Source organism: Daucus carota, chromosome 2 (assembly GCF_001625215.2).
Source record: "Daucus carota subsp. sativus chromosome 2, DH1 v3.0, whole genome shotgun sequence".
Classification (NCBI taxonomy): domain Eukaryota; kingdom Viridiplantae; phylum Streptophyta; class Magnoliopsida; order Apiales; family Apiaceae; genus Daucus; species Daucus carota.
The window spans coordinates 25,823,598-25,847,985 of record NC_030382.2 but is presented as its reverse complement, the minus strand read 5'-3'; the positions used below and the strand labels follow the sequence as shown (position 1 = coordinate 25,847,985).

The window sequence follows — 24,388 nt, the reverse complement described above, 5'->3', positions numbered from 1 at the left end:
ATAACAAGTAAACATACTCTGGAAATTCTGGATCTTCAAAACCAGGAGGCTGACTAACATATACCTCCTCTTCCAGTTCACCATTTAGAAAAGCACTCTTGACATCCATTTGATAAACTTTAAAATTTGCATGAGCAGCATAAGCCAGGAACATCCTTATTGCTTCCAGTCTTGCAACTGGTGCAAAGGTCTCATCAAAATCAATTCCTTCAGATTGAGAGTATCCTTTAGCAACAAGCCTTGCCTTGTTTCTGGTGACAACTCCATTCTCATCCACCTTGTTTCTGAATACCCACCTTACTCCTACAATTGTTCTATTTTTAGGCTTGGGTACCAGCTTCCATACATTGTTTCTCTCAAATTGATTTAATTCTTCTTGCATAGCAAGAACCCAATCAGCATCTTTGAGAGCATCTTCTATGACTTTAGGTTCATCCTGTGAAAGGAATGCACTGTACAAACACTCATCTTGAGTTGCTCTTCTTGTTTGTACAGATGCATTTGCATCTCCAATAATTAGCTCAAAAGGATGATCCCTTGTCCACTTTCTTTGTGGTGGAAGTGATTGTCTTGATGATGTGGCTTCATTATTGAAGTTCAGGTTTCCATGTTGGAAAGCTCCCCCTAAATTTGACATCTCATAATTTCTAGACTGATTGAAGCTTTGAGACATTCTTTCAACTGATGATCCTTGAGGTGTTTCAACTGATCCCTCCAATGTAGTTTCAACTGATGCTTCAGTTGAATTTCCAGTTGCAGTTGTTCCTTGCACTAGAGAGTCATCAGTTGGAATATTAATTCTAGGATTAATTCCAACATTTTGAATAATGTCATCATCATCATCACTGTCATACAGATCACCTTCACCTTCATTTTCAAATCTGAGATTATCATGAAATCCTTCATCTGAGAATCCTTGAATCTTCTTATCATCAAAAACCACATGGATTGATTCCATAACAATGTTGGTTCTCAGATTATATACTCTAAATGATTTTCCATCAGAGTATCCAACAAAAATAGCTTCATCTGCCTTGGCCTCAAATTTTCCAAGATTTTCACCTTGATTTCTTAGAACATAACACTTGCATCCAAATACGTGAAGAAAGCTAATTGTTGGCTTCTTTCCTTTGAAGAGTTGAAAGGGAGTTAGATTATGAGGTTTGGTAATTAGTGAAATGTTTTGAGTGAAGCAAGCAGTGTTCACAGCTTCAGCCCAAAAATAGGTTGGAAGTTGAGCTTCATTAATCATGGTTCTTGCAGCCTCAATAAGAGTTCTATTTTTCCTTTCAACAACACCATTTTGTTGTGGAGTTCTTGGTGCAGAGAACTCATGAGTAATTCCCTCTTCTTCACAAAATTCTTTCATCACAGAGTTCTTGAATTCTGTCCCATTGTCACTTCTTATCCTTCCAACTTTGACATCTGGATTGTTGTTTAATGCCTTGATATGATTGATGATGATTTTCCCAGCTTCATCCTTAGAATGCAGAAAGAAAGTCCAAGTGAATTTTGAAAAATCATCAACAATCACTAGGCAATATTTCTTCTTTGAAATAGACATGATGTTAACTGGTCCAAACAAATCCATATGCAAGAGCTGAAGGGGCTTCACAATTGATGAAAGAGTTTTGCTTTTGAAAGAGCTTCTCTTTTGCTTTCCTAGCTGACAGGCTCCACAAAGTCCATCTTTTGAGAATTCCAGCTTTGGTAGACCTCTTACCAAGTCCTTCTTTACTAACTCATTCAAGGTTTTGAAATTTAGATGAGACAATCTCTTATGCCATAGCCAACTGTCATCTGAGCTTGCTTTGCTGAGAAGGCAAGTGATAGATTCAGACTTGACAGAATTGAAGTCAGCTACATACACATTTCCTTTTCTTTGTCCAATCAGAACCACATTGTTGTCATCTCCTTTGGTGACAACACAGGCTGCAGGAGTGAAACTGACTTTGTAACCTTTGTCACAGAGCTGACTGATGCTAAGCAAGTTGTGCTTGAGACCAGACACCAATGCAACTTCATCAATGATGACATTCTCTTTTGCAATCAAGCCATATCCCATAGTATATCCTTTGCTGTCATCTCCAAAGGTAATGCTAGGGCCAGCTTTCTCCACAAACTTTGTGAGCAGGGAGGAATCACCAGTCATGTGCCTGGAGCATCCACTATCCAGGTACCACAAATTCTTCTTGTGGTTTCCCTGCACACATTTCACAAACAGATCAAGTTGATTTTGGTACCCAAATTGCTTTGGGTCCAGATTTGTTAGTTTTAGCAGCCTTTTCCACTTTCTCAACCTTTTCCTTGGATTGCATAGGTTCAATCTTTGGTTTTGGTTGAGAAACTGGAATATCAACTCTGTTTTCAAACACAGACCTTTGAGACATGCATAAATTGTTCATTCCATGCAAGTTTGAATGAAATTGAGGCATGTTAAAGGCATTGAAATAAGGATTGATCATATATGGCATGTTAGGCTGAGAATAAGGATTGTGAGGCAATAAACCAGGCATCATATTCATAGCAGATAAATTCATGTGAGGAACAGATGTCATAGGAATAGGCAAAGACAAATTAGGAGCAATCACAGTTTTACAATTGGCAGATAAATGATTTACACTACCACACTTGCTGCAGGTTTTCCTAAGAGCACTAGCATTGGGAGTGTAATTGGTGTGCTTGTTTACTCCTATTTTGCCATTTCTATTTCCTTTCTTCTTTTTAATCTCCTCAGATTTATGCTCACTAGTATCCAACTTCTTCTTGTTCTTGTTACTGGAATTAAGAGTGTTATTAATACTATCACTGGTCTCAGAAGAACTATTCTCACCTTTAACAAAATTCTTTTTAACAGGTCCATATTTCTTGTTAAGCTTCTTGAGAACACTCTTGTCAACTGATGAGTTTTTGTTCAACTGATGACTCTCATCAGTTGAGACTTTGCCTTTCAACTGATGATCATCATCAGTATTCTCATCACCTGAACTGTTCTCAGATATCTCAAGCACTTTCTTACTCCTCTTCCACTCATTCTCTACAAAGGTCTCTCTACCTTGCATGTTGATGATATTGGTGGAAACATTCCTACCAGATTTCCATTTGGCAATAATCTCTTGTTCCTTATCAAGCTGCTTTCTTATGATCTCTTCTCTTTTCAGAACAACCAAGAGATCATCCTTGGCTGTCTGACACTCAATTTTCAGCTTCTCAAACTCAATAAATTGAGCTTCTAAAACACTGTTTCTATCACTAAGAAAGGTGTTAGCTTCCTTAATTCTACTATTTTCCTTAGTGAGAGATTTTAAAGAAACATGCAAATGATACAATTCTGTAGACATTTCATTAATGGTAGCATTGCATTCATCTTTAGTTAACTCAACTAGGTTTGTAGTGAATACCTGACTACTGCTTCCAGTGTTTTCTTCTTGATCTGTGGAGTTGGCCATTAGAGCTAGATTGACAAACTCCTCCTCTTCATCAGAATCATCTCCAGCTGCCCAATCATCCTTTGTGATGAATGCTCTTTCCTTTTGTTTGAGAAGATCATAATATTTCTTTTTGTAGTCAATGTTTTCACTTGACTTCTTCTCAAGTTTAGGCTTTCTGCACTCATTTGCAAAGTGACCTGCATTCCCACAATTGAAGCACTTGAATTTTGATCTGTCTACCATGCTTCTATCAGACTTGGGATTGCCTTTAAAAGATTTTGCAGAATTAAAATTCTTTTTGAATTTCAGTTTGGAGAATCTTCTTGACAGGAAGGCTAGATGTTCATCAATTCCATCACTTTCTTCACCAGAATCAGCTACTTCTTTCTCCTTTCTTCTTCCTTTGCTTGACTCTGAGCTCTCCTCTTTGACCAACTTCTCAGTTTCTTCAACTTGAGACTTTCCCTTGTCCTTGACAGTATCCTCCAGAGATGCAACTAGAGCCACAGATGAATGCCCTTTCTTTTGGCTTTTCTCAATCTCTTCATCTTGCTCCATTTCAAGCTCATAAGTCTTTAAGGTTCCATACAGTCTCTCTAGAGTATAGTCTTTAAACTCTTGTGTATTTCTGAGAGAGACTGTCATGGGTTTCCATTCTTTGGGAAGAGCTCTTAAGAATTTCAAGTTTGAATCCTTAACTTGATATACTCTTCCAAAGAGCTTTAGACCATTTAACAGTTTTTGAAATCTGTTAAATGTATCACTCAAACTTTCACCAGCCTTGAAATGGAATGACTCATATTGTTGAATCAGAAGCTGCATTTTGTTCTCTCTCACTTGCTCATTCCCTTCACAGATGGTCCTGATGGTGTCCCAAACTTCTTTGGCACTTGTGCAGCTAATAACACTATCAATCATCTCTTGATCCAAACCATTGAACAGAAGGTTCATGGTTTTCTTGTCCTTGTGCACTTCTTCAGTATCTTCTTGAGAATATTCATGGATAGGTTTTGGAATCATCTTTCCTACCATGTCTTCACCATCAGCTCCCATACTTGTGCAGACCTTCATGGGGACATGAGGTCCTTTTTCAATGCAGTTCACATAGCTTTCATCAATGGACAACAGATGCAGATGCATTCTCACTTTCCAGTGAAAATAGTTGTCTTTGTCAAGAACAGGAATCTTCACTCCAGCATCCTTCTTTCCCATCTTTCTCTAGCAGTGTTGATCTTTTTCCCTGTTTGTTGGGAACCTCGCTCTGATACCAATTGTTATTTTACACCAACTATGAGAAAGATTGTAGAAGGGGGGGTTGAATACAATCTTTTACAAATTTAAAAGATTCAAGAACAATACACTAAGAACACAATAAACAGGAAAACACCAAGTATTAAAAATACGGGTGGATTGAATGATCCACCCGTGAGATTTTATATAGAAGAATCTGTGGATTGTTTTACAATTCGCACAGCTGCTGGTTCATCACTCAAAACAAGTTCTAACTCTCAGAATTTTTCTCTCAAGTAATTTGAACAAGTTCAACTGATGCTACTAACTTGGTTATATACTCCAAGTTTTACAAAGCTTTTAGCTAGATTACAAAATGCACTCTAATCTAAAAACAATGCTGCACAACTTTGTCTTATGCATGCTTTCTGAGATGTCTTCATCTTTGACCATCACCTTGATTTGATCCAGATTGCACAGCATGAGATAAGTATGTTTCTGCTTCTTCTTTATTTTCCTAATTAGGCTTCCATGTCTATTTTAGTGTAATTCGATCCATGTGATTTGTCAGACTTAAGCTCTAGTCACTTTCAACTGCTCTTTGCTTCATCAGTTGAAAGCTCGGTTCATCAGTTGAATGAATTACAAACTTCATCAGTTGAATGCTGTTCCAGTCTCATCAGTTGAATTCCTCAGCATCATCAGTTGAACACTTTGTCTTCAGTTGAATGCTTGATTTTCATCAGTTGAAACATCATCCAGTCTTCATCAGTTGAACAGTTACATCTCATCAGTTGAATATCCTTCACTTAGATAAAATTACATGGCATTGGATATTTACAATTAGCCATCCTATTCTACCCATCCGTTGACAATTCCCAAAGACAAGAAATGTAACAATTACAACTGAAATTTGATAAAGATTCTAAGTAAGACATGTTACAAAATGTTTATGTTATCATCAAAAATTATTGATTCCTAACAGATTTGAATCGCTTGCGCCGTAGCGATTAAGGTTAATATTCTGTTCGAACTTTTCATTAGTATCATAAAACGCAGGACCAAGGTCCATGTCATGATTATATATGCATGTATATAGTGATTCTGTGATGCAGGTCGTTGTCCACTATTATGGCCGTGTTTTAAATATCCTGTTATGTTTGGATTCCACGTGGTTTATCGTGGCTGTTGTAAATCACGAGGGTTGATCGTGATAGTTTAATCTTGTAATTCAATTTGTAATTGTTTTAGATTATGATCTGATGTAATAGAATAGGCTGGTTCGCCTGTACAATTTGTATGTAATTGTTTGATCAACGGGGCTGCAAGAAACAGAGATCTTCCGCTGCTGCGATCTGTTGCCGCTGCTATTTAGGGTAACTTTTGCATACGATGTCCGATTTGGGCGCATAATACCTTTTCGGGGACGGCAGAACTAGACGGACAGGCTCCAAATCGACGTAGTCCATTTGGGGCAATTTTTCAGGGCGTTCTGAGGCTGTTTAGGCCTCCAAATGGGTTGTCGAAGATTTTCGGAATTTTTCGAAGGATGATTTCGAAGATGTTTTTCCGGGGCCATAATAGTGGATGTGTTTCATTATGTTTTACATAATTTCTGCCTTTTCTTGATTATTGCTACTAAGTGTTTCTTGTCTGTGTTGTTATGCCATGTGATACTAACCCTTCGCATGCTAGAATGACATGGACATAGGGATGTTTTTAATTAATGCTTTAATCATGCTAGTATGCTGCCATGTTATATGTTCTTTATGTGTTCTTTATGTTGCTATAACCATGATAGTATGCATGTGGACTTCGAAGAAATAACATAGGGCGATGCATCTAGATTAAAATCCTCAAAGTAAATTCTAAGTGGGAGAGGGAGTTAATATGGTATTAAATCCCATGGTCTCCATCATTGTTTGTATGTAATTTAACATATAAGGCGAATATAAATTATGTATACGTCACCCATCGTGGCATGTAATTTATGGTGCCTAGAATGTTATAGATATTACTGGAACAAACTTCTTGAATTAATACGAATAGATACGAATTTTCTTTATCTCTGATTTGGGGCGATTTCTAAGGCTTATGGGTATTAAGTGAGACCGATGTGACTCCTCCACTGCCTAGAAGTCAAACCAGACACGAATATTGAATTGAAGTATTCTATTCGAGAAATATTGGAAGGTATACATGCCGCCCATCGTGGCGTACCAAGTTCCATAGGTTTCGGGTAATTTAAGATTTGATGATGGTATACACTTAGCTATGAAAAATAATATAGACCACCCCAACGTGGCTTATTGTTTAGTAATAGGACCGAAGTAACGTTTAAACAAATTTAGGTGGTATACATGTCACCCATCGTGACGTACCAGAAACTTATGGTGTTTAAACGTTAGTGCATTTAATTTTAATAATTGTTAGAGGAACCAATAGGACTTAATTTTTTATGCACCCTTCTTTATGTGTAATGTGATTTTTTCATGCATGATTCTCAGGATATAATGGGGTTTAATCCACTGTTCACCATACTTAAGGATAACAAACTTACCGGACCTAACTATATTGAATGGAAACGTAATTTGGACATTGTGTTGACTGCTGAGGAGTACAAGTTTTGCACTTATGAACCCAAGCCTGAGCAGCCCGCTGCTGATGCTCCTGATGAGGAGAAAGAGTATTATAAGCGGTGGACAGAGGCTGATGAGATGTCGCGATGTTACATTCTGGCAGCAATGTCGGGTGTTTTGCAGCATCAGCATCAGGCTATGGCCACTGCTTCGGATATGCTCTTTAATCTCAAGGAACTTTTTGGAGATCAGAATAGGGCTGCTAGGCAAGTAGCCATGAAGGCTTTAATGAACACTCAGATGGCTGAAGGTACACCTGTAAGGGATCATGTTCTCAAGATGATGTCACATCTGAATGAGATAGAGATCCTTGGTGCAGAGCTTGACGGGGAAACCCAGATTGACATTCTCCTTATGAGCTTGCCCAAGAGTTTTGAGCAGTTCCGCTTGAATTACAACATGAACAAGAGGCAGTATAGTCTTGCGGAACTGCTGACAGAACTACAGGCAGCTGAAGGATTATTTCGCCAGAGTGTTCAAGTGAATGTGGCTGAGAAAGGTTCTTCCTCTAAGCCGAAAGGCAATAAGAAGAAGAAAAAGGCTCAGACACAGAAAGCTGTGAAGGCAGTGGGAGTTCAAGGTGGTGTGAAAAAGCCTAAAGGGAAGTGCTACCGGTGCAAGCAGTCGGGTCACTGGAAAAAGGATTGTCCTCTTCCTAAGAAGACAAACGATACTGGTATGTCTCTTTCTCTAGTTACAGAAACATTTGTAGCGGCTATATCTACGAGCACTTGGTGTGTAGATACTGGAGCCACTGATCATGTTTGTAACTCTATGCAGGGGTTCCAGCAATCCAGAATGCTTAGAGATGGTGAGATCTACGTGTTCATGGGAGATGCTACGAAAGTAGCAGTAGTTGCAGTAGGAGTTATTCATTTATCTTTTGGTTCTGATAGGATTTTGGTTTTGAACAATCGTCTTTATGTACCTTCTTTTAGAAGGAATTTGATTTCGGTTTCTAAACTTGCTATGGATGGTTATAATGTTTGTTTGGATCGTAATGTTTCAATTATGATGAATAAACGGATTATATGGTCTGGTACATTGCAAGACAATTTGTATATAATTAATCATAGTCAACCCGCACTGCAACTACAACATAGGGTATTGAATAACACATCTTCTACCTCTAATAAAAGAAAGGAACCTTCTAGTATGAACCAAACATATCTTTGGCACTTGAGATTAGGTCATATTAACTTGAGGAGGATTCAAAGACTGGTAGTAGACGGGCCTTTAGGCTCATTGGCAGTGGAGCCATTTCCAGTTTGTGAATCCTGCTTGGAAGGTAAAATGACCAATAGGCCTTTTAAGGCAAAGGGGAATAGAGCCAAAGAAGTGTTAGGATTGGTTCACTCTGATTTATGTGGACCTATGAATATCCAAGCAAGAGGTGGTTATGAGTATTTCGTCACTTTTATTGACGATTATTCTGGATATGGATACATTTATTTGTTGCGCCGTAAGTCTGAGTGCTTTGAGAAATTCAAAGAGTACAAAGCTAAAACGGAGAAGCGACATAATAAAAGTATCAAGTCACTACGATCTGATCGTGGTGGCGAATACTTGCTTGGGGAATTCAGGGAATATTTATCAGAGAATGGGATAGAATCCCAGTTGACTGCACCAGGCACACCCCAGCAGAACGGTGTAGCAGAGAGAAGGAACCGGACTCTTTTAGAGAGTGTTAGATCGATGATGAGTTATTCGGATTTACCCAAGTCATTTTGGGGACATGCCTTAGAAACAGCAGCTTATCTTCTGAACTTAGTACCTTCTAAGTCGGTTCCTAAAACCCCTTTAGAATTGTGGACCGGGGACAAACCGAGTCTGAGACACATTCGGATATGGGGTTGTCCAGCACATGTGCTGAACAAGAACGCGACTAAGCTAGAATCTCGTACAGAAGTAAAGCTGTTTGTAGGCTACCCCATGGGAACAAAAGGTTATTTATTTTATAGTCCTAAGGATCGGGATGTCACTGTTAGCACCAATGCAAGATTCTTGGAGGAAGACTGTATAATGAATCATAAACCCAAGAGTAGTATCGTTTTAGAGGAATTAGTGGGAGGGACGAATAATGAACCTGTAGTACAAGTAGAACAACCACAGCAGACTGTGCAACCGGTCACTAATACCGCACCAGTTCCTCGTCGTAGTGGGAGGGTTGTTCGACAGCCCGACAGATTCATGTTTTTGGGAGAGTCTTCGGACTTGGTCTCTGGTGAACATGATGATGATCCCCGGACATACGAAGAGGCAATACAGGACAAAGATGCAAGTCTTTGGCAAAAGGCAATGGATTCTGAGATGGAATCAATGTATTCTAATCAGGTCTGGGAGCTCGTGGAACCACCCAAAGGTGTAAAACCTATTGGATGTAAGTGGGTCTACAAGAAAAAGAGGGGATCAGACAAAAAGGTGAAAGCCTGGAAAGCAAGACTTGTTGCAAAAGGGTATACTCAGAAAGTAGGTATCGATTATGAGGAAACCTTTTCGCCAGTAGTCATGCTTAAGTCAATCCGTATTCTTTTATCTATAGCAGCTCATCTCGATTATGAGATTTGGCAAATGGATGTCAAGACAGCTTTCCTTAATGGAAATCTTGAGAAAACCATCTATATGCAGCAACCAGAGGGATTCATTAAATAAGGCCAAGAGCATCTTGTTTGTAAGCTGAAGAGGTCTATTTATGGACTTAAACAAGCTTCTAGGTATTGGAACATTCGCTTTGATCAGGCAGTCCAGTCATATGGATTTGATCAATGTCCAAGCGAAGCATGCGTGTATAAGAGATGTGAGGGAAATGCAGTGGTTTTTCTAGTGCTTTATTTTGATGACATTTTACTCATTGGAAACAATGTTAAGATGTTGTCTTCAATAAAGGCATGGTTGTTCAAACAATTTGAAATGAAGGACTTAGGTGAAGCAGCATACATCCTTAGGATCAAACTTATAAGGGATCGCAAGAAAAGGATGTTGGCTTTATCTCAGGAGCCCTACATAGATGACGTATTAGCTCGTTTTAACATGCAGGACTCCAAGAAGGGTAATTTACCCTTCAGACATGGAGTTACTCTATCAAAGAGGCAGTGTCCTTCGACACCTAAGGAGATAGAGAACATGAAGGCAGTTCCTTATGCTTCGGCATGTGGGAGCCTAATGTATGCAATGTTATGTACGAGGCCTGATATCTGCTTTGCCGTGGGCATGGTTAGCAGATACCAGTCGAACCCAGGACAAGAACATTGGAGTGCTGTAAAAGCAATACTCAAGTACCTGCGAAGGACTAAGGAGTATATGCTGGTTTACAAGTCCTCTGATTTATTGCCTCTAGGATATACCGATTCGGATTTCCAGATGGATAAGGATAAGAGAAAGTCCACCTCGGGATGTGTTTTTACTTTGGGAGGTGGAGCCGTAATATGGAGGAGTGTGAAGCAGAAATGCATCGCGGACTCAACCATGGAAGCCGAATATGTGGCAGCCTCGGAGGCAGCCAAAGAGGCTATATGGTTCCGAAACTTCCTGCTGGATTTGGGTGTGGTTCCTAATCTGCCACAGCAAATCACGATTTATTGTGATAACACTGGTGCTGTGGCAAATACCAAGGAACCGCGGGCCCATAAGGCAGCGAAACATATAGAGCGTAAGTATCACCTCATACGACAGTTCGTTAAGCGAGGAGATATCATTGTGGCTGACATAGCATCGAAGGATAACCGGGCAGATCCTTTCACGAAGAGCTTACCAGCTAAGGCTTTTCAAGAGCACGTGGAAGCGATAGGAGTCAGATACTTGGTCACATAGTTATTATAGTTGGTAGTGGATTGCTTGTAATAAACACTGATATACTCAAAGAATATCTTGAGTATAAGTGGGAGATTGTTAGGGTTATACTAAAATATTCGTTTGAAGTATATAACAATTATTTGAGAATCTTGGATGCATGTTTTCACATTGTCTGTATATTATATATTGTAGACAATCTAGTATCAAATAGGATAGCAGAAGATTAGATTGTCAGACTCCTTATATAATATAATAAAGGTTCACAGTCGAGGTGGTGTTAGACAAACCACTGGAACGGCTGAAGTATTATTTGGAAATAGTTTGTCTTGACTATTGAATAATATTTATATACTTTGTGTATATTGAACGGGATCAAAATAGTAGAATAATTGTTTCTTTAATTCTGACAATAAAGAACTAAGATTCTATGATGTTATTAATGCTTAAGTTCTTAATCCGGATATAGTGATTGACACTTGTATTTAATGCACATGCCTTGACTCATAAATTAAGTAATTTATTTTAAATTACGAATTTATGTATTGGGCAATGACATTATATACAGAGTGGGATATTGACTATAAAAGGAAACCGTGTCCGAAAAATATATTGGGGTGATGATGTCCTCTTGAAAGCTCATAAAGATAATTATGCTTTAGTCCTACAGGCAGATTTGTTCTTGCATAATTATAAGGTTGAGTGGATGATCAAGGATAAAAGATATTGATTAAATTAATTGTCAGAAATTAATTTAATTAATGGACAAGCGATATCTTAAACATGGGGAATTTATAAGCAATTAATTACGGAATTAGGAAAGGTAGTGCAAATATTAGTTCTTTGGTGGATAGAATTAATATTTAATGACATTGGGCCTGGCCCGGAATGTCATTGGAAGGCCTGACCTAATGATCCATGATCCCTGCTGTAGCCTATATATATTCTCGTTCTCCTAAAGCTGAAAGACACACCAAAACGAATTAATCCTAGAGTCAGAGAGAGGCAGACGTTTTTCTCAAGGAGACAGCTAGGGTTTTGGGTTTTCGGAGCTTTAAGGAGAGGCACACCTTGGGAGATCGAAGGCCACACTTCGTCCAAGGAGAATCAAGGAATACAGTAGAAGACGTAGATTTGAATTGCTTGCGGCGTAGCGATTAATGTTAATATTCTGTTCGAACTTTTAATTAGTATCATAAAACGCAGGACCAAGGTCCGATTGATCCTACATGAATAAGTTCACAGAATGTTATTACCTTGGTAGTAAAAGAGTACTTGTCCTCATCATGAATTATATCTCTCATATAACGCATCACAACGTAACCACATTCCGTAGAACCCGGTTGTTTAGGTGATCCCTATTTTCAATATTATTGTTATCGATCAGCTAAATAAGATTAAAATAGGGCGATAAGCATTATCACCAAAGCCAAGAAAGTAGTACTTACAGCAAGATTATGTATTTTGGGAATAAGATTTCCCCTTCCTGTTTGAGCATTGAATGATTTAACAGCTCTGCAAGAAAATTAATAAATTTTTAAAACCGAGAATCCAGTAATTTGAGTTTATTTATTATATTAATACCTTAGTAAAGCTTTTTCCAATGCTGGATAATGTGGCCGTTGCGGTAGTGGATTAAGAAGGTATATGTCATTTTCCCAGATTGCAACCAAAATCTAATGAACACTGATCAATATATTTAAAAAAAGTTACAATTAAGCGAGAATCAGAATAATCATAGTTTTTAAATAATTTTTATTTGAAAACACTTACTTTTGATTATGTGGCATGAAGAAAATGCGACTCGGGCACTCTTTCAGCCTGCCAACAATTAAGCCTTCAAAATCCTGATTCAATTTAAACGAGGCCGACGGGTCAATAAAACTAAAGGAATCCCCCAAATTTCTCTCCTGAATCAGAGTATGCAAGTACCTACGAAAAAATAAGATTTTTTTTGTAAGTACATATTATGCTGGCAATATTCAAAAATTTGCTATACTTGTAAAAAGCATTTTAAAATAATTACTTACAACATGTATGTTGCTATTGCAGCTTGACCAATCATCCCAAATGTACATAAGGCGATGATATTTTCCGATAGTACATATATTCTTTTGTCAGCGCCAAAGACTGGATAATCACATGGAATATCAATCGACATGCCAGACTCCTTCATGATTGATGCATGTTTAAACAACAACCTGAAGCGACTTGGCACCTTCTCATTTAGCTCCACATTTTTAAATTTTGCTCTGACGATCTTTAACAGTTGAGCATCACCCTTTGGAGCGACTTGCGTTTTCTTTTTCTACACAATGCATTTTAAAATACATATATAACAAAACATACTTTATATAAGCACAAAGAAGTGAAAAATTAAAAAGATAATAATTTGCATACCATAGCAGTTGGAAATATGATAAAGTCCCTAGGCCAAGCTACATGTGAACCAACAGCTTGGTGGACTTTCTCTATTTCACCAGGTACAGGCACCGGAACCAGTGCATCGCCATCGATGCTTCCATCCACCGACACGCGAAGGCATCCGCCGAATGCAAATTTGTTGTCGACGCTTCCCACAGCAAGCTCACACGACCGGGCACCCTAAACTCATAATATTAAGCAAAATTACAGGTGCAGATTAAGCTCATAAGATTAAGCTGACATGAGAGACAGAGTTTGTTTTACCTTTTTCTCAGATGGTGGTGGAGGATCAATAGCAACACAATCCTCACCCTCATCGACCACCAATTCCTTCGCAGCTGCTGGTTTCATCTTCATGCCTAAACCTTCACCTTCAACCTGCGCCTGGAAACTACCTTTTGTCCGACAAATTTGGTGAGTGCAGAGTGTTTGCAGTAATTAGCGCCCTTAGCTCAGCAAGTTCTTTCTTTGTTTTATCCATCTCCTCATCCCTTTTCCGATCACGAGCCATTAATTCAGCTTTGGTGACTCGATTCCTTGTCTTTATAAAATTGAAAAATGCTTTTGGGGTGACAGAACCCCCCACCCCTCGAACCCTTCCTGTGTGCTCTGGAGTTTCCAAAGCCAGAGACAACACATCCCAGCTCCCACTCATTTCTAATACACCCATTTTTTTCTTTTCTAGCAAATTATCCTGTCAACATATTATAATATATATATCAACAATTTGTTTATAATTTTAATTACAATGTTAATTACAATTTACAATGTTTATTATAATTTGCATTTAATTATATTTTCCTCGACCCCCAGTTATACTAAATAATGAGGATATTAATCTTACAATTTTTTTGTTTATCTCAGTCACATCTTTATCGACTTAAAGATCCTTCCGAACTCGAGCCTTTTTCCACAAAATCGCACGATCAGGAATTTCTCCGGGCTCAAAATTGCCTTTCTTTACCTGTTTAAAATATGTGGAGTATTTAATTACAGAATATTGATCAAGTCTTAAAAAAATTAAAAAGGTGAAATCTTACTTCTTCTTCATGAAGGCCGATGTAGCCCTTCCTTGAAAGGCGATGCTGATATTTTCGCTTCTTGACTCTATCACTTTGCTTATTATGAATAGACTACAACCAAAAACATAAAACGTAACAAATTATGATAAAATTCATTAAAGGTGAAATTAAAGTGAAATTAAAGGTGAAATTAAGGTGAAATTCATACCATCCATTCCTTACTAGTCCGCTGGGCAACAAACTCTCTCCAAGAATCTTTACCGACAAATGCATACTTCTTTGGAGGCTTGCTAAGTTTTTTCTTCTTGCCAACATATGGCATCACATGGTTAGCAGTTAATGTAGCCTTGAACTGTCTCCATTTTGCCCCTGCAGACTTCAGCACTAAAGATCGACTTTCTGGTGCCACTTTAAAGGCTGCCTGCAACAGATATGCAACTACTATAAAATTCAAAAGAAATAAAGATGAGATAAAGAAGGTAATATTTAGCGGTAGATATAATTTACCTGAACATCATTCCATAACCTCTGTTTCATTTCTGCATCTACTTTTGGCCAGCTAGGGATGTCAATTGGCACCATAGTCCTACCCAACATACCTTTGTAGGACTGCAAGGTGTGCCTAGTTTCTCCAAATGGATCCCCACGCTCATTGTATCTAATTTTATTTTTTTTCCCTTGGGCCTTTTTAACAACAACTTTGTGCATAGCACATATGCTACGCTTACCTCCGGACGTCCTTAATTTTGCTGTTTCAGTACTAGTAACCGTCCCCTCTGGAACCTCTGCACTTTTAGGCTCTGTACCTTGAGAGTCTGCAGCTTTCAACACTTTATCTTGATGGTCTGAAGCTTCAAATTCTGGCACCTCATTTGCACCTAACAATTGCTTCTCCACTTCACCATTGTTTTTATCCTTTTTAGACGCTTTAACAACTTTTTGCTTCTTCATTGTCATTCTTGAATCTGTAATATACACATTAGCACATGTATACAATTATAAGTTGCCATTACAATTACAATTAGGATTACAATGAAGAAGCAAATTCAAATTATAATTAAATGAAGAAGCTACAATATTAACTAGGAATGCAGATTAAAACAAATCACAAAATGGGAAAAACAAAATTCAAATTACAATTACAATGAAGAAGCATCCAGATTAAAACAAATCACAAAATGGGAATGCAAATTAGTTCTAAATTAATATATATCATCATTTTTTAATCCAAATCCCCTCAACATTTTGCCTTTTATTGCTAACACTAGGCTCGGCAGGTTCTTCGTCATGATCACACATAGGAATATCTATGCAGAATGGAGGATTTTCAAGAGTCCTGTCTCCCAAATCATCATCATTGTACAACTCTTGATAGTCTGCCTTTGTAGAGTTCAATGCAACAGACCACCTAGCAAATCCCCTCAACATTTTGCCTTTTATTGCTAACACTAGGCTCGGCAGGTTCTTCGTCATGATCACACATAGGAATATCTATGCAGAATGGAGGATTTTCAAGAGTCCTGTCTCCCAAATCATCATCATTGTACAACTCTTGATAGTCTGCCTTTGTAGAGTTCAATGCAACAGACCACCTAGCATCGACAGGGTCTTCAATATAGAAGACTTGTTTCACGTGGTCAACAGACACATACTTGTCGTTCTTGTGACCAAGCCGACTGAAATCTACAAGAGTGAAGCCTAAATCATCAACTTTGATACCTCTCTCACTGTCTGCCCATTTACATAAGAAAAGTGGAGCTTTAAAAGCATAGTAATCTAATTCCCAAATCTCTTCGATTATCCCGTAGAATGTCATATCACACTCCACGGGATTCATGTCCTTAGCACTGGACACTTGTACTGTACTGGCAACTAAAGAAACCCCGCTATTCTGAACAACTCTTGCATCATCACGGTCCTTTGTGAAGTATCGTACCCCATCAATCAAATAACCATCATAGCTTAAAACCGAAAACGATGGTTTGCCTGCCAACCATCCAATCGTTTCAGAAATATTTTCAGGATTCTCTACCATTTCAGTACTAACCTGCGCGCATATTTTAAAACCAATCAATAACTAGACACGTATATCTAACGATGCAGCAAAATAAATAAAAGGGAAAATAACCCTTTTCTGAAACCAATTAGCAAATAAACGGTTTTGCTCTCCAATTAGCCATTGAACACTCTTTTTTTTGCCTTGGTATTGCTGTTCTAGTAACTCCTTATGCTTCCTGAGATAATGCATATGTTATGTAATCGAAAAAATTGTTAATCAAGACTTGAATTGACAACAGAAAAAAGATAAGCTTACATGATATAAGGATACACTTCAGAGTTGTTCAGCAGGACATGTAAATGTGCCTCGTCTCTTTCTTTCTGATCCACAGACTTTACCATTACACCCGATAATGGCCCAGAAAGTTTGCCCTTGTCCTTTGGAAGACCAGCAGTCATGAAGCTTTGCCTAACAAATTCTGAGCAAAACTCAACCGACTCTTCTCCTAGGTAGCTTTCTGCTATACACCCCTCTGGATAGTAACGGTTCCGAACATAAATCTTCAACACTTTGTTGAACCTTTCAAACGGGAACATCCATCTATAGAATACAGGTCCACATAAGCGTAGTTCTCTAACCAAGTGGACCGTTAAGTGTATCATTACATCAAAAAACGAAGGCAGGAAGATTTTTTCTAACTCACACAAAGTCAACACCAAATCTGACTGCAGCTTATCGAGTTTGGATATATCAACAACTTTATTACATAAACTATTGAAGAAGAAACAAAGTCTGATTATGCTGACCCGAACATTTTTTGGAAGAATCGAACGAATTGAAATCGGGAGAAGCTGCTGGAGAAGGGTGTGACAATAATGGGATTTCAACCCATAAATCTTTAAATCAGACATGGAAACACAATTTTTTATGTTCGATGAATGGCCATAAGGAAGTTTCATATGCGATAATGACCCTAACATCGTTCTTTTTTCTGCTCTTGACAAAGTATAAGGGGCAGGGGGGAGGTAGGTTCGCTTTTCTCCTACTTCTGGAGCCAGGTCAGGCCTCACACCCATTTCAATCATATCACGACGAGAGTCCACGCTATCTTTACTCTTGAATGGAAGATTCAACAATGTCCCGATTAAATTATCACACACATTTTTTTCAATGTGCATAACATCGAGACAATGACGTACGTGATGAAATTTCCAATACTCCAACTCGAAGAAAATTGACTTCTTCTTCCATAGACAATCCACTTTTTTTGCTTTTTTCACCTCCTTCCCAAATGTAAATTCAATCTGCTCCTGCAGCCTTAGCACTTCTTCACCAGATTGGGTTTGACGTGCGCATCCAAAGTCTTGTTCTCCATTAAAAGCTGCCTTACTCCTCCTATAGGGATGATGCGGTGCCAAATATTTTCGATGTCCTTGGTAACACAGTTTTCTGCTATATTTTAAATGTTTAGCTACTGTGTCATCTCCACAAATTGGACACGCCATATAACCTTTATTCACACAGCCCGATAAATTCCCATACGCTGGAAAGTCGTTTATGGTCCACATTAAAACAGCTCTTAATGTGAAATAAGACTTTGTATACGCATCGTATACATTCCGTTCACCTTCTTCCCAAAGCTTTTTCAGATCGTCAATCATTGGTTGCAAATACACGTCAATGTTATTACCCGGTTCATGTGGACCTGAAACTAGTATAGTTAGCATCATAAACTTCCTCTTCATGCATAACCATGGAGGAAGGTTATAAGTTACCAAAACTACTGGCCATCAAGTGTACCTATTGGTAAGGCCATTGTTGTGCGGGTTTATTTCATCAGCAGCTAATGCTAAGCGAATGTTTCTCGACTCACTACCAAATTCAGGCCACCTATAGTCAATATTCCTCCAAGAAGGAGAGTCGGCTGGATGACGCATTTGGCCATCTTGAATTCGCTTGTTCGAATGCCAACTCATAATTTCAGCTGTGGCAGGAGATTTAAACATCCGTTTAAATCGAGGAATTATCGGAAAATACCACATTACATTGGCTGGAACATTAATCCTAGGTTTACCGTCCTTTCCAACCTTCCAACGAGACAGATGGCACTTGGGGCACTCCGACGCATCAATATTTAAACCCCTGTACAGTATACAATCATTTAGACACGCGTGAAACTTAATATACTCAAGTCCTAAATCAGTTAGGGTTTTTTTTGCTTCATACGCATTCTCGGGTAACACATGGTCTTTAGGCAGTAAAGACCCTACAGAAGAAAGAAGATCGGTGAAGGCACTATCGCTTATGCCAAACCTAGATTTCCAATTATGTAATTTCAACATCGACTCTAATTTGCTGTTGTCGCTACCCTCGTATAACGGTTGTTCTGCATCAGCGACAAACCTACTAAACTCACCCGAATCATCAATATATTCACTCCTCTCATACGCTGCTTCACATATGTCAACATTTTCGGATGTAGGAATTTCGACTGAATTACTACCAAAAGAAGACTTTGGTGCTGACTCTCTAGTTGGACACTTTTCTCCGTGCCATATCCAATCAACATACCCCAAACTAAATCCTTTTTCATATAAATGACCTCTAATTATTTCAACAGAATGCTTCTTAAAATTCCCACAACGTGCACAGGGGCAAGGGTTTTTATTACGATTCTTAGCATTTTCTTCAGCAAATATCAAGAAAGATTCAACCCCCACTTCATATTCTAAAGAATCCCTATCTTTTGAAATCCAAGACTTGTCCATATTTCGTAAATCAACCTACCTGATTGTCATATAACTTATTAGAAACAGATTTATTACAAATTTCCTAATTAATAGCCTAATAATATTACAAAACGATTAAACAATTATAACACCTATATACTTTTACATAAATCACAAGTACAAGATATATATATCACCAAGGTTGAATAACACAATCAAGTGCACAGACTAGTCATAAAAAGGCAACTAACAGAGCTAATTAACACAATCATGTGCACAATCAATATGTTAAAGGAACACAGAGCTATTACTATTTAAAAGAAAAAAACATACACAACAACACATACTATACACAGCAGAAAATATTACACATTTAAGCGACAAATACTAAACCAAATCTATAAAAAGTTAGGTAATTAGTGAATTACTACTTGTACCAAGCAGAAAACGCAGAGGCCTTCAAGTATGAACTTTAATGGAGCTTGAATCTGTTAAAACAACATTTCAAATGCATTTAATTTCTTTGAAATTAAAATATCAGTTGAATTACAAGTGAAAGGAGTTTAATCATACCTTGATATTTGCAGCTTAGTATACCTGATTCACGGGCCCTGTCAAAAGAATATTTATCAAATATTAACAATCAACAAAAAATAAAAATGCAAACTACATTTTAAATCAGAGAATACAAGTAGTATACATTCAAGCATAACCACGTGTTCATAAAATGAGGCAATAAACTGCAATCAGAAAATCAATGCATACATGAAACTAAATTAAATTTAGACATTAGACCAAAAAACAAAAGCTGCATACCACAGAGGTGAAACATTAGACATTAGACACTTATATTTATATTGGTGTGCACACTTTGAAGAGCAAGCAGGCTCATTGTTATTCCTTGCAACAAGCAGGCTCACCTTCGTGATAAACTGAAGCATTACTTATCATATTTATTTAGACCCACTTACAACAACCCATCAAACACAGAGCAAAAACACTTTCTAAAACAAAGATAAATCAAGCATTAGCCATTATCATACAACTAGTTCATTTTTCCAACACCCAAACTGCAAAACTAACATCATACATATCATATTTATACTGACCCACTTACAAGAATCCGTCAAACACCAACATTTTTCAAAAATTAAAATGTAAACTACATGTTAAAGCAGACAATACCTAACATTGGCAAGAACACAGAGCTATAGGAACACAAACACTAACATGCATTTATATAAAACTACTCACTTACAATAAATCCGCAAAAACACAAAGCTCCTTGATTCAATCTGTTAAAATAGCACAGAGCTATTAAAATTCGAAAGACGAAACAAGCATATAAAGTACGAATCAACTAACACTAGGTTAAATCTTACTAATCTGGGAGAGAACCGACTGATTTATGCTTCCACTGCAGCAACAACACGCATACAAAGTACGAATCGAGCAAAAAAATTTGACCTAGGGTTCGGGTAATTCGGAATCGGGTTTGGGTGGTTGAGAATTGGGTGAGATAAGTTAGGGTTCCAAGATTAGACGTATATTTGGGGATATGGTAGCAAAGAGATTGTAGATGGTGAGAGATAGGGAGTGTCGAGAGTGAGAGAGAGGGAGTGTCGAGAGAGAGGAGAGGGAGTGTCGAGAGGGAGGAGACAGTGTTAAAATTGGGGGGGAATGAAAATATGTTAAAGGCGGGGGAGATGTTTTGTTAAAAGAAGTAGAGATATTAGCAGCGCGTGTTTTTTTTGTTTTTAAAATTTAGTTTAGACAATGGTCATCTTGGTAACCGATGTCGTTAATTCTGTTTAACATCGTTTTTATTATTTATAATGTAATAAAAGTATTTAACATCGGTGGCTTTTGCAACCGATGTTAAATGAGTGATGTTAAATCCACTTTTTCTAGTAGTGCATCCCCGCCTCACTAGGGATTTAATATAATTCCGTCCCGCCCCGCTGCTATATGTAATATTATATTTTAAATAATTACTTAAAAATTTAGTAATTTTTTCTTCAGAATGTAATAAAAATATATGATACATGTATAGTAAAAGCAAAGAACTAAAATAATGCATCATGTCAAATTAGAAAACAATATAATCATGCGATCATTTCTTAATAATTGCTTTGCATATAAAAAACCAAAGAGGCATGTCATACATCACTGTAGTACAAGTTGATGTACTGTCTACTAGCTGTAATGTTATAGTTTTGTGTATTATTAAATAATAATATTAAATATAATAAATATATTAAATTAAATATTAATATTTATTAATATTAGATATATGCGGGGCGGGGCGGGTAATCCCGCGGGGATTCAACATATACCTTACTTGCCTTTCGCGGGGCAGATAATTATTCCCTGTCACTACCCCATTTCTCATATATGCGGGACGGATCTGTTCCATTCGGGACGAATTGGGACCGATTACCATTTTTCCCATCCCATTTTTAACCCTACACTACCTAGCATCACATATCTACGTAAAAGTATAAAATTATCATAATTAGAATCTTTAGAGAAGATAACCGAATGCTTTGTATAGAGACATGCCCACTTGTTAGGGCAGCCTACCATACAATTATTGTAGCAGTACGTATAAACTATTTTGATGTTATTTTATGTCGATCAGGAGAAACAATTCCACCAACTCCAAAATAATCCGATAATGTAATTAATTAATTAGTCAGTGTTATGATATTTGATTAATCTGAAACATATCACACCAAAGTACTTTTGAAAACAATGATATTTCTAAAATCAATAAATCGACTTATGACCTATGAAGAGTAAGGACTAATTTTAAATATTATTATAGTTATTAATTAATATATTATTAGCGGAAGAATTTGGTGATAATAAGATTCGGGAATACTTGTTGGAAATTACGGTGGTTGTTGACGGTGTACGATGTAGTAAGGTTTATGATTTGGATTTTGGCCGAGATCACTTGGGAAATAAAGTTTTCTTACATAATCGAAAGAATATTCGTTCTCGCAAGAGTTATCACTTATTACCAAAAAGATGTCCCTATTTATAGTTCTTAAAAAATAAGTAACCTAATTAGAATAGGTTTCTCATTCATAGATTCCAGCATGGTAAGCTAGTGCCTTAGATTACACATATATGGGCTACTGAGGCCCAGCCTCCCCTAAGAATAATAAGGCTAAATGAATTGATATGACATCCAAATTTTGAAACCCAATTCAGATCATGAGGGCTTCCTTTGGATCAACTTTATGAGCTAGCCTAGCCCTCTTTCTTTACTGAGGTGAGACCGACGGGGCACCTGAGCCCATGAAGATAATTATGATAAATTATGTTAAGGAAGCATAGATGTCCTTCTTGATGCAGAAATGAGGTTGACCCTCTTTAGACGAGATTCATTTGCAGGCAACGTATCTCCCTCATATATTAGGTGACGAAGCACTAGGTCATTTCACCAGATCATGTCATGCGACATTAAGTCTTAGGTGAGGGTTAGCCTATGAAATGCAATACCTTTTCTTATCGGAAGGCCTAGAGACGAGATTCTATAGCAATTCAGAACTTAGTCGATATTTGGACATAATAACTACCTACTCCCAAGGTCTGGAAGCTTTAATGTGAAAAGAATTAGTTCTAGAAAGAGGTGACCCTGTACACAAGTCCTCGCCTCCACGATTTTCATCATAGACATAAATAATCATTATATTCCCCAGATTGTGAATAAAATTCTGAAAAAATCATGGATTATTCCTAAAAGTCACTACATTCGATGTTTACACCTTCTCGATGTTCGAGAAAACTGTCTAGTCGCGTGACACCATGTGGACATAACCGTTTTCTCCCACTCTCTCCTCCGTCCCTATATAAAGTAGTTTTTTATTTCTCTTTCATCATTCTTGCAAAAACGAAGTGCTACTGAATTTTATCTTATGTGTTTCCATGCCCCCTTAAGACCCCGAAAAATGGACAAATTCCCTTTCTTCATGATTGACCGACAAGTTTCTAGTAAACTGAGGCTGCTGCTTCGGATTATAGATCTCCCACAGAATTCAATACAGACAACTTGGTGGATTCTGACGTAGATACCTCCCTTGCTACGGTGGCTCGGCTCGCGCTGCCCCAAAGATTGAGAAGTAAGGTTAGAAGAGTCTCTAACAAACATAATTAATTAATTAGTTAATTAATCAGTGTTTTATGATGTTTATTAAACTATAACAACCATGTCATTCCGAAATATCTTGTAATAACAATGATATTTTTAATGTCAATTAGTCGACTTATGACTGATGAAGAGTACAGGTTAATTTTAAATATTATTTTATTTATTAATTAATACATTATTATAACTATTGAAATTTTTTCATAAAATATATTAATATAATGCAAAGATTTTATATTGATTTATATTATCAAAGTTAATATGGTGAATGATAAAATTTAATATTTTATTAGAGAGAAACAAATCTCAAATATATAATTTGTACGAGTTTTTTAGTATTATATCTAAGAATCTACATTAATCTGAATTAATTTAACTAATATCATTATAAAGGGTGATCATGAAAATGATATACTGTACCAAACTACAAATTGTACCACTGTTTGATTATCATAATTATAGATTGCATATATGTACAAAGTTATTGTATAAGAAGAATATTTTTGTGACTTTTGAAACCTGAATCTTTGGTTGATTTTCACAATTTTAATTTATTTTCTTGCATCCGGCTAAAATGTGTGTGTTTGTATATATATAGTCTCGCTATTTAGATAACCTAAATATTAATTAATATTATAAAAAATTATTTTTAAGTGAAAAATAAATTTGTGACTTATTTTGAATTTTACTTTTTTGTATAATTATTTTGAATTTGGTTAGAAGTGAAAAATTATATAGATCATCGTAACTTGTTTCAAAATTATTAACTTACACTTTTACTCAAAAAATATGGAATATGTTTATGTAGTTCATTCAAGTTGACAAGGCTGTCGTATACCTATCAAATAATAAATATCTAACTAAACCTTCTAACTATTTAGTAAGGTAAATCATAGTCGTTCAGACAGAGACAAATTTATCAATCACTAGTTATTCTTAATTTAACTCAAATAAGCAAGTAACACAATA

At 37.1% G+C, this 24,388-nt stretch overlaps 2 protein-coding genes across 2 annotated transcripts; both read right to left on the bottom strand.

Annotated features, from left to right (window-relative positions):
- Positions 1–15,943: 15,943 nt before the first annotated feature.
- Positions 15,944–18,279, bottom strand: LOC108207239 (uncharacterized). The gene is made up of 3 exons (XM_064086795.1): positions 16,850–18,279; positions 16,664–16,769; positions 15,944–16,582 (listed from the first exon to the last, which is right to left on the bottom strand). The coding sequence occupies exons 1-3, from the start codon at positions 18,277–18,279 to the stop codon at positions 15,944–15,946; spliced, it is 2,175 nt and encodes a 724-aa protein (XP_063942865.1).
- A 45-nt stretch (positions 18,280–18,324) lies between these two features.
- On the bottom strand, positions 18,325–19,302 carry LOC108207238 (uncharacterized). Its single transcript, XM_017377700.2, has one exon. The coding sequence runs from the start codon at positions 19,300–19,302 to the stop codon at positions 18,325–18,327; it is 978 nt and encodes a 325-aa protein (XP_017233189.2).
- Between the last annotated feature and the right edge of the window lie 5,086 nt (positions 19,303–24,388).

Excerpts from the sequence above, each read along its gene's own strand:
- LOC108207238 (XM_017377700.2), bottom strand. The coding sequence starts at position 19,302 with ATGGACAAGTCTTGGATTTCAAAAGATAGGGATTCTTTAGAATATGAA.
- LOC108207239 (XM_064086795.1), bottom strand. The coding sequence starts at position 18,279 with ATGAAGAGGAAGTTTATGATGCTAACTATACTAGTTTCAGGTCCACAT. Across the intron at positions 16,770-16,849 it reads GAAGTGTATCCTTATATCAT|GAAGCATAAGGAGTTACTAG; the intron begins GTAAGCTTATCT and ends GCATTATCTCAG. Across the intron at positions 16,583-16,663 it reads CTAATTGGTTTCAGAAAAGG|GTTAGTACTGAAATGGTAGA; the intron begins GTTATTTTCCCT and ends ATATGCGCGCAG.